Source organism: Micropterus salmoides, unplaced genomic scaffold, assembly GCF_014851395.1.
Source record: "Micropterus salmoides isolate LMB-PRFRI ecotype aquatic unplaced genomic scaffold, ASM1485139v1 Ms_hic_scaffold_8, whole genome shotgun sequence".
Taxonomy (NCBI): Eukaryota; Metazoa; Chordata; class Actinopteri; order Centrarchiformes; family Centrarchidae; genus Micropterus; species Micropterus salmoides.
In genome coordinates this window covers 14,012,624-14,023,636 of record NW_024044570.1, presented here as the reverse complement: position 1 = coordinate 14,023,636, position 11,013 = coordinate 14,012,624, and the positions used below count along the sequence as shown (strand labels likewise).

General features: G+C 37.6%; 2 protein-coding genes across 3 annotated transcripts; both read left to right on the top strand.

Annotated features, from left to right (window-relative positions):
• Nucleotides 1–894: 894 nt before the first annotated feature.
• LOC119893488 (troponin I, slow skeletal muscle-like) lies at nt 895–5,805 on the top strand. Of its 2 annotated transcripts, XM_038705695.1 has the most exons (9): nt 895–1,071; nt 2,306–2,334; nt 2,459–2,462; nt 2,605–2,646; nt 2,753–2,884; nt 2,961–3,050; nt 3,158–3,328; nt 5,151–5,241; nt 5,526–5,805. In XM_038705695.1, exons 2-8 carry the CDS (start codon nt 2,324–2,326, stop codon nt 5,235–5,237), a joined length of 537 nt encoding a protein of 178 aa, XP_038561623.1. In that variant the 5' UTR covers nt 895–1,071; nt 2,306–2,323; the 3' UTR covers nt 5,238–5,241; nt 5,526–5,805. The 2 variants fall into 2 exon arrangements, with proteins under 2 accessions (XP_038561623.1, XP_038561622.1); XM_038705694.1 differs by having other exon boundaries at nt 896–1,071; nt 5,151–5,805.
• A 264-nt stretch (nt 5,806–6,069) lies between these two features.
• On the top strand, nt 6,070–8,712 carry LOC119893487 (troponin I, slow skeletal muscle-like). Its single transcript, XM_038705693.1, has 8 exons — nt 6,070–6,165; nt 6,913–6,936; nt 7,045–7,048; nt 7,142–7,183; nt 7,315–7,446; nt 7,786–7,875; nt 8,061–8,234; nt 8,371–8,712. The coding sequence occupies exons 2-8, from the start codon at nt 6,926–6,928 to the stop codon at nt 8,455–8,457; spliced, it is 540 nt and encodes a 179-aa protein (XP_038561621.1). The 5' UTR covers nt 6,070–6,165; nt 6,913–6,925; the 3' UTR covers nt 8,458–8,712.
• Nucleotides 8,713–11,013: the final 2,301 nt, after the last annotated feature.

The window sequence follows — 11,013 nt, the reverse complement described above, 5'->3', positions numbered from 1 at the left end:
CACTCAAATCTGACTAGAATAGACAGTAGAGGCTGTATTTGATCTCTCCTATGTGTGAGAGTGGTGTCACGCATATTGTTTTCAGAAGCAACCTTGAAGCATCCATAACTATTCCTAACGTCACCAGGAAGGCGTTTTTAGATTGCCTGTATTGACAGAAGTTTAGTTTTTTTCCAGAGGCCATCAGACATGTGAACAGCCACAGTAGAAGAAATGATGAGTTTACCTCGTGGATACACTGATTAATGCACATGCACTTTGACACGTTTTCACATAATGTGCCTTTGTGGTGTTGGATTTTGTTAGCCACTGTCATTAATTCTCATGTATTTCACCTCTCCTATCATTGCTGATCACTGCTTACACGTACAACTTTAGTGCTAATTAGTTGGAGTAAATTCTTTTCAATACTGGATGGCATTGAAGCTCTATAATTACAGTTTTAGCTGTGTGGCTCTTAACTTTTAACTTAACTTCAATACTTTGTTTTTTGACCAAATACCAGCAAATCTAAGGGCATTATGACTCAGCTTTGTGTTTAGTGCTAATTAGCAAATGCAAACATGCCAATATGCTTAACCAAGATATCACAACATAGCTTACAGGTGGCTGTAGACATCCACATGTAGAGAAGAAAACAACTGTTTTATCATAAAACTTAATAAACTTCAACCTATCAAATCAAAATGACAAAAAGGCACCTTTAAAACAACTGGTCTTTGATGTTAACTTATGCCAGTGCACCTCATGACACAATTTAAAAAAGCAGACATGCTCATAGCACCTGTTATCTGCTGAGAGGATAGCTCAGCTGTCAGTTAGTGTGAGTGACATGTGAGGTTTGCTCTTGTGCAATGCAATCACATGAAATAAATGGGTCACGGGTTGAGGGCAAATCAAAAAGGGCTGCATTGTGTTGCAGCAATTGTCAGGTGGACAGGGGGTCTATTTTAGCAAGCCATTCACATGAGACTTTGAATATCTGAATCTTTCACGAACAACCATAAAGTGCTTTTTCTTTTCCTGACTCACCACTGTTGCTGCCCTCGCTGATTTCATCTCACCTTCAAGGTAAGACTCATAACAAAATCAATCAGATTTATTATAGACATTAAAGGGGTCTCTTTATCTTGACATTGCAAGATTAACGGACCTCTTCTCCTGCTGTGACAGCAGCCGGGGTATCTGAGGACATGTCTCTACAGTCGTATGTTTTTCTGGGTAATGCTGAGTCTGGCTTTAATGCAGTAATTAGTAAAGACTGCATACCAGCATGACCCTGACACGGCTACTGCGTTTGGTATTTATGTGAGGGAATCCCTGCTATGTCGTTACTTTTGTCAAGGTCTTAAAGCAGCATTTTGAATGTGGCTCTTGGGGGTTGACTTCTGCAACACCTCAAGCTTCTTGACGATCTCTTGATCCTCTAAATGAAGAAATGTAACCTGATGCTTAAACGGCCTGCCAAAGTATTGGCGGCTGGTAACAACATGCTTGACCCATCCTTGTTGCCGAAAAGCTGGTGTGATAAGTGATGATGGCTCGCTCGTATGAACTGGCAACCTCCTGCGTTGCTTGTTTACCTTGACTTTAGCACCCTGTCAGGCTGGTTTAATTTCAATTGGATATATTACTGTGTTGTGTCAGAAGCATTTACATGCATTCATCCTTTTGTATCACCTTAATCTATTTATTTATTAATATATAATACCATGGTAAATTCATTACAGATAGGAGCTAATGTAGTTGTAAAGCCAATGTTACAAAAGAAAGTGAGACAGACAGGAAGGAGATGTGATAGAGAAAGATAGTGTTGGTTTACAAACTATTTTCACTTTAGCCATAATCGGGAACTTTATACTTGGACGATAGATACATGCAATTAACAACCTAGTAAAATGGAAAATGAGCAGGGTTGTTGATGCTAAAGGAGTGGGACTGAGAAAAGTCTCCACAGTTTTGCTGCTGTTTCTCTCTCAGCTTGGCACAGGTCACAGCAGCTGCTGGGACACAGCAAAGCATGATGGCAATGTGGCCAAATATAGCCATGCAACTGGCCCCTCATCAGTCCTTTATCTGGTCCTGGAAGAATACTGAATACGTATCTCGAAGCCCCTGAGGACAATTAGACTAAATCAATCTATTAAACTAGTGGGATTCTCATCACAGATATTAACTACACTTTAACAATCATTACATTTATTTATACAAGATATAGTCTGTAAAACTATAGTACATCATGTGTTAAAAATATGTGCAATGCAGTTAAAATTAATTAATTAAAAATGTTGCTTTTGCTCCACAGGTTCTGTAAGTTGTAGACATGTCTGAGGGGTGAGTATTCGCCTCTAAAAGGTCACCACAATTCTGCACACTGTTTGTATATTAAATAATAATAATAATTAATAATAAATAATATATATATATTGTCTACTTTTCTTGCCACATGTTCATGAAGACCGGTGAGTGAAAATGATTTCTTGCACTATCATTAGCAGTCATCAGTATTGATTCAGAATTGTACGTTTTATGCTTAAAAATACATTTGAAAACCTTTATTAATGACTCTATTTGATGTATAAAGTATTCTTATCTTTCTCACAGAGAAAGCCAAAATATTCAGCAACACGCCGACTGCATTTGAAGGTAGGTCTAGTAAACCTTTATGTGAACAGTATTTAACCGTATGCCACATGATCTAAGACCTCTTTCCTTGTTATCCAGGCTTATTAACGCCTTACTATCTTAACAGTCGAAACTGCTGAAGAAGGCAGCTTCTATGCTGGTGGCTGAAAGTGAAGAGAAGAAACACCAGAAGGAAAGAGCTGTGAATGAGTGCTTCCCTCCGCTGAAGCTGTCAGGTCTGTCAGTCCAGGATCTCCAGGTATTGACATAGCACATCATGCCGATTCAGACATTATTGTTCAACATCATGTTGACAGTTTTGTTTTTCTTTACAGGAACTTTGCAAAGATCTGCATCGTAAGATTGATGTTGTAGATGAAGCACGTTATGATATGCAGGTTAAGGTAGACAAAAATGCAAAAGAGGTACAGTAAAGCTGAATCAAATATCAGTTAATACATTTACTGACTTATCATGATTTTGTAGTTGTGTGGTTATTGTTTTTTCTTAAGCCGTGATGTTTGTTGCACAGATTCAGGCACTGAATCAGAAGATCACTGAGCTGAAGGGGGTAAAGAGGCCACACTTGAAGAGGGTGAAGAAAACTACAGATGACATGCTGGGTGCATACACCGACAGCTCCAAACTCATGAAGGCTGATTTCAAGGCCAACCTTAAGACAGTGAAGAAGGAGGACGAAAAGGTGAAGCCTGTGGCTGAGACAATTGTCTACTAAATTAGAAACTACATTCCAATCCAATCCAATCCATTTTATTTATATAACACATTTAAAAAACAAAAGTTTACAAAGTGCTGAACAAGAAATAAAACATAAAAACTCATATAAAACACATAGAAACACATAGAACACACATAAAACAATAAGACTACACAGCTCTCATGCTGGGTTAAAAGCCAGGGAATACAAGTGGGTTTTAAGACGGGATTTAAAACATTCGAGGGTCGGGGCCAATTTGACCTGTGGAGGTAGCTCATTCCACAGTTAAGGGGCTGCTGCCAAAAAAGCATGGTCGCCCCTGGTTTTTAACCTGGTTTTTGGAGCGACCAGCCGAAGTTGGTCAGTAAACCTAAGTGACCGTGGGGGGTGTAGACTTGTAAGAGGTCTGAGATGTAGTGAGGTGCCAACCCATTCAGTCACTTAAAAACAAACAATAATATCTTAAAATGTATTCTAAAATGGACCAGGAGCCAGTGAAACGAGGCCAGCACTGGTGTAATGTGTTCATGCTTGCGAGTTCCAGTTAAAAGACGAGCGGCCAAGGTTTGTACCAACTGTAAGCGTGAGAGAGAGGTTTGGTTAACTCCAATGTAAAGTGCATTACAGTAGTCCAGACGAGTTGAGATAAAAGCATGAATCACATGTTCAAAGTGCTTACGAGATAAAAAAGGTTTGATTTTAGATAAAAGCCTCAGGTGATAAAAACTGGATTTAACAACATTATGTATCTGTTTATCAAGTTTAAAACCATTGTCTATTTTCACACCCAGATTTGTCACTACGGGTTTCGCATATTGTTGCAGGTAGCCCAGGTCAACAGAAAGGATATCACCAGTCCGACTGGGTCCAAACACAATGACCTCAGTTTTATCTTCATTTAGATTTAAAAAGTTAGAAGCCATCCAGGTCTTAATATCTTTTAAATACTCTAGTAGAGGTACGAAGGAGTTTTCACCTCTTTTGAGGGGCAGATATATTTGGGAGTCGTCCGCATAGAAGTGGTAGGAGATACCATGCTTTCTAATTATGCTTCCTAAGGGGAGGAGATACAGGGAAAAGAGAATTGGTTCAAGAATTGAGCCCTGTGGAACACCACAAAGAAGGGGGGCAGTGGATGAACCAAAGTCCCCAAGCTTTACTGAAAAGCATCTCCCAGACAAATAGGACTTAAACCACTGCAAAGCAGTGTCCCTGATACCAACACAGTGCTCTAGACGAGAGATAAGAACCGCATGGTCTACTGTGTCAAATGCAGCGGTGAGGTCTAAAAGCACTAGTATGGCAGAATTCCCAGAATCAGTGGTTAATAAGAGGTCATTAAAAACTCTTAGAAGTGCAGTTTCAGTACTGTGAAATGCTTTAAAACCAGATTGAAAAATCTCAAAAATACCATGTACATCTAAAAAAGACTGCAGCTGTAGAAGTACAGGCTTCTCTAAAATTTTTGAGATAAAAGGAAGCTTCGAGATAGCTCTGTAGTTGGATAAAACCGAGGAATCCAGATTTCTTTTTTTAATCAGGGGTTCCACAACTGCTTCTTTGAAATATGTTGGGACACCTGCTGCCAGACTACTATTGATGATTTTTTGGACATTTGGGCCAATTGTCTCCCAGGCTTCCTTAAAGAGGCGAGGGGGCACAGTTCAGTGGGACAATGTGAGGATTTTAGTTGGGTCACTATTTTAGTGAGGTTTGAGAGTGACACAGGCTCAAACTGGTCGAGGACAGCTGAGCCAGTGCTATGGACATAAAAAGAAGCTTACAATCTGTATCTCTGTCTTTGCAGAGGGAAGAAGTGACTGACTGGCGTAAGAACGTGGAGGCCATGTCTGGAATGGAGGGCAGGAAGAAGCTGTTTGATGCTGGACAATAAGCAGGTGCCTGTGTGAAACAAAGCAACGTTAAACCTTAAGTCTGGTCTATGTTCAATGCCTTTGTTTTTATTAAATCCGTTTGTTCATCTTTATATCAGAATCATTGTGCAAAGTCAAGACGATTTCCATTACAGGATCAAATAAATCTGGAAAAATGGATTTCATTTTTATCAATCATTAACAATACAGGCGATTGAAATAGACAAGATTCAGGTTAGCAAAATAGCCTTGCTAGCATCAGAGCACTTTTTAATGTCACCACATGAATCATTTTCATGTAACTTTAGGTCCAGTCAACATCCACAACCCGCCTGAAGTGGCTCTACGCCCCCCAGTTTGAGAATCACTGCTTTATTGTAAATCTGTATGTAAAAATAGCCATATATAAATTGTATAGTATACAGTTCCCTTTGCATATTGAAATTGTGCTTGATGAAGACTGATTAGCTTTATGAGTTTGTCTTTCAAAGTGCAGTATTTATGTTAAACAGATGATGGTGCTGTCCCACTATTTGAGATACATGTGATGCTGACATGTGATGCTGATTAAACCACTGTGACAACTTTTCTGCTTGGTTTCTTTGGTTTGTTCAGATTTTTATTTTTAATCTATCCAATAACATTAATAATCATGATGATGTATTCAACCCCCAAAATAGATGTTAATCGCTGAGTTGAGGCTGTCTTAACATCCTGCAATCTTACTGTTGAACAATGGGAGTATAGTGGTACACCTGGTGTTGGTGTATGCCATAGTGTAGAGATACAGTATACTGGCTGTCAGGACACAGGAGGCTATTTTAGTTGGCCACTCACAGAAGGCAATAGAAGCCAATAAATTTGACTCAAGTTTTCTTCTTGTCATTTAAAGACAGCCGCTGCTGCTTACCTCAACAGGATTTCTACAGAGATAAAAAAAAAAAAAAGGTATGTTGATTTTTCTGATGACGACAGTGTGGCTAAAAGATAATTAGACAGTTTCACCTGTTGCAGTTGCACCTGGATTCATTTAAAGAACAGCCGAAACCTTATTTAATACAGTTTGATCTTATAAAATATTAGATATGACAAGTGCAAAATAAGACATTTGAATCTAAAACTTTGTTATAAAATCTATGTATTTACTTTAAAGTATATTTCACTATTAAATTCACTTATCAAGTAATTAAAATGGTAATGTGCACTTTATTACCAAAGCAGGAAAGCTTATAATATTTAATAATTTTAACAAATGCTACTGGGAAATAGTTTTTATTACAAATATGATCCACTTACATTTTGCTACATATTTTGGTTTTATTTGGCAATAAGGTAAATCTGATTTTGATTCTGATCTGACTGCCATGAAAATGGATCGACTCCAATTGGGTTTAAAAAAAGAATCATAATCATCCAAACAATCTGCAGCTTTCAAGCGTGCAGTGATGCTAATTTCACAGCTTAATGTCGGTATGTTACCATACCAAGGTCTGGATGACTGACTCGGTCAACAAGAGACGAATAAACAGTGTGTACAGTAGTAGAAATAGATATTACAAACTATTAGTACATTTATAAAAACTAAGTAGCCAGTAAAATACTATTGTACCACATTTATGCACTGCTGCTACTGCAACTAGTACTGTCTATGAATATTGCATTTGTCTTTGGTATGAATTATTTTATTTTTTACAGACAAAAACCAACCATGTCTGAGGGGTAAGTTGTTATAATTTTTATAACAAGTATTTGTAAAATTATCTATCATATTGATCTTAACTTTTATCTTATATTTTCCTCTTTCTTACATCATAATGTACACTATAGACAGGTAGGTTATTTACAAAGTTGTGCAGCTAATTATTATTATTTATTTTTGCATAACTGTTGCCACATAATATTTTTGTCTACTGCTTTATTATAGAAGAAATCAAAGATCACTGCATCTCACAGACTAGCGCTCAAGGTATTGTCTCCTTTGTCTTTACTACAACTGGTAACAATTCACCACAGATACAAAGTATTTACATCACCCACAAGTTCACAAAATAAGAGTGGTCTGCGCTGCAAAGTTAATCAATATCAATTCAATTATAGACCAAGATGCTGAAAATGGCAGCTGTGATGCTGGAGAAGGAGAAGGAGGATAAGAAGCTGGAGAGAAAAGCTACTTTGAGTGAGAGAGTCCCTCCACTTCAGCTTTCTGGTTTGTCCATTCAGGACCTTCAGGTATGTGCAGGTCACTGCGCGAGCCGCCCTTCATACTATGATGAAACATTGTTGAAATGCTCTATACGCAAGCATCCACCCAATGTACGTAGATGCCATGCACACAGTATGTTCATATGCAGTAGATGCATTAGAGTACAGGTGCCTCGTCCTCTTCATTTTTTATTGTGGGCACTAAGATGACACCATCATTTAGAACAACTTTCAAATCATTTACTCAATTAGAAAAGTAATGATTTCAATAGTGATTTTCAGTAGTCCTAGTGTAATATAATGCTAGTATAACAATCAATACATAAATGACACTGAGACATGATATGATTCTCTTTCTGTCTGCAGGCTCTGTGCAAAGAACTGCACCACAAGATCGATGTGGTAGATGAAGACCGTTACGACATTAATGTCAAAGTGGAAAAAAATAACAAGGAGGTAACTTATTGGATTTTTTATTTAAATGTGAACTTAAATCTGTGTTTATGTCTATGTTTCATTTTGTCTTGTTTATTTTAATTGACTGTGGTTAAGACCTTACTTAAGTTTTTATTCATTGTTTTAATGTATTTTCATTGTAATATGCATATTTTTTTACTTGCATTTTTAATTTTTTCTTGCAGATTGAAAATCTTTCTCTGAAGATCTTTGAGCTGAAGGGTAAAATGAAACGACCCGCTCTCAAGAGGGTGAAGATCTCAGCTGACGCCATGCTGGGAGCTCTCCTGGGCTGTAAGGTCAAAGAGTCTGTGGACTTCAAGGCCAACCTCAAGACCGTGAAGAAGGAGGAGGAGAAGGTAAGTTTAGTTTTTACGTTTTTAAAGATTATGTCAGGCTTAGTTGATAAAATATTTTTTATAACACGATGCTGTGGTATTGCTTCTGTTATTTTGGGGTTATTTTCACTGAGAGTTATTTTCTTCTTATGAGCAGAAGGAGGAGGTGACTGACTGGCGTAAGAACGTGGAGGCCATGTCTGGTATGGAGGGCAGGAAGAAGCTGTTTAATGCTGGACAGTAGATTTAATATTTATGGACATTGAAATAAATATGAATGCTGTTTTCCAGTGAGCAGCAATAGAGAGGTAGAAGTTAATGTCACTGCTCACAATAGTAGCTTGACAGTGTATGTGTGAGTATCTAAACTTCAACTTTTGCAATATGCAAAAATATTAACATTCAATAAGGGAATTGTAATTCAAATATTTTGCACTCAGACTTGGAAAACATTGAATTTGTCTTTTCATAACAGAGAAGCATATAGTGATATTTGCTGTCTTGAATGTCTGGAAAGTTTCTGTCATGATAATAAATAGGTTTGATTAAAACAGAAAACTGCACTTTTCTTTTTAAATAATTATCTACTTTATCATCCTAGTTGCTTCTTGACACTAGATTGGGACACAACGTCAGTGCGGTTGGTAATAATACCATGTTGACGACCTCATTGTCGTCAACAGCAGCTGTTGCTAAATCACTTTTGTAAATCAAAGCAGAAGTAACATTCCCATTAAGAACTGTGAAGGTCCAAAAATAAGAGAGGTCGCAGGTTCAGGTCTGCAATAAACCTCTCAGTAAAGAAACAAGGAGCAGCTGGAGCACACATTTACAATCAACACTACAACTGCTGAAAAGATCATTAACTCAGACAATTTGTCAATTAAATCACAAAAAATTGATTGGCAACAATTTTGATTATTGATTATTGTTTAAACATTTCAAGCAAAAATACCAAAAAATTGATGGTTCCAGTTTCGCTGAGCGCAAGTCTTCTGTTTGTGTACATGTTTTCATTTCACACTTGCTTTAGCAATGTAAAGGTCGGTTTCCCATGCCAACAAAGTCCCATTAAATTGAAAAATAAACTCCATTCGGTGAGTTAAAAAAGGATGCCATTTAGTAAATGCTTTTATCCAAAGCACCTTTGAGTACCACGGACTTCTAACAGTGGGTGAACTATGGAAGTATTAGTAACTCTCTCAACAAGATTTCTACTGTGGTAAATCATACAGGACAGCGATGATACACAAAGTATTCTGTATTAGGGAGGGAACACTACTGATTTACACATAAAAGTCAGTTAACTAATCAAAGCAAGTAGTACTTGGCCTATTTAAACTTTTACATAATGCCTTCTGTGGTAGAATGTCTGTGTCACAAACTGGAGGCATGAAGTTTATCAGGCAGGGATCTAATGCTGTGTTCACGTTATATTTTTTGTCAGCCTCTGAGTTATGAGTGCAAGTCGCAGTTTTGGGGAATTTCTGACAGCAACAATTTCTCCCACATGGGGAAATGAACTACAGCTATGTAAAAAAGAAATGATGGCAAAATGGCTGCATCACTTGCAGTGACAGCTAAATAAAATATTAACACGAATACAATTGACTCAGTAAAATTAAAAGCAGCAATACAGTTTTGTATGTTTTCACTTGTAAAGCTGCAGATTTATACTATTTTAATGATGTGACGACAACAGTGAAGGTAACCATGCATGAACACTAACAGGAAGTTTTCCTGTTCTCTCAGAGGCTGTTGGATGCATTATGGGAAATGTAGGATCCAGTGACAGTCAGGATATCTCGGCCTCTTCTGCATCACTACTGACCATGCTTTTTTTATCTGTCTCTTGTGACTATCCCAACTTTGTGGAAGTGCAATAGGAAATTGCTCGAATACTCCTTTAAAGCAACTATTAGAAGTGATCTTAAAACAGTATTTGACCCAAGGTTTGAACTGCTGTTCTTGTTTAATCGTTTACTGCCTACCTATCCTTACGTGAGGGCATGAGTCGCAGCCCTTTCAGGGTCTGAACATTTGACTCCATGCTAAAACAATGACGCAGATTGAACTCTGGCTGGCTCAGTTTACAAACCTAACCAGCACCTGTCCTTGTTCCTCTGGTCCCCTAAATAAAACCTGACTAACTTTTGGCGTTCTTACCTTCGAGGTAGTCCTGTAATGTGTTTTCAGACAACAATAGTCATCCCAGGAAAGCAAAGGAATGGCGATGTATACAGTAAGGTGGATAGAAGATGTGCACTGAACATTATACTACTTCTAACTTTTTGCAATGATGTCGTGAAAAAAAATAGCTCATTTCAAACTGATGCAATAAGATAAAGCAACTCGCAAATCAGTTTTAAAGCTGTGACAACGGTTCAAAGCAGACCTTCAAATGTGGTGCAAAAATCACTACATCACTCCACATTTTTTAAATGAATGGCAAATGTGTTTACATTGTCAAAAACATTAACACTGATCATTCTTTTGGTCTATATTGTTTCTTAAAATCCGAGGATGAATTTGCAAATTGCCATAAACAAAGCAATGAGAAATGTTTTCATTTTTAAGACATACAGTTGATGTGGCCACTACAAACGCAGATATGGGAATGGGTATTAAAAACCTCTTCTGTCTCTGCTGTTGACACTATTAGATGGCTATAGATGGACATCTTGAGATGGATGCGATTCACACTTGGACTGGGTTGTTTGTTCTATAAATAAAGGCACACAACAAGTACTGACACTGCACATTTGTGTTCTTCCTTCTATTTGACTCTTTGACAACTTGA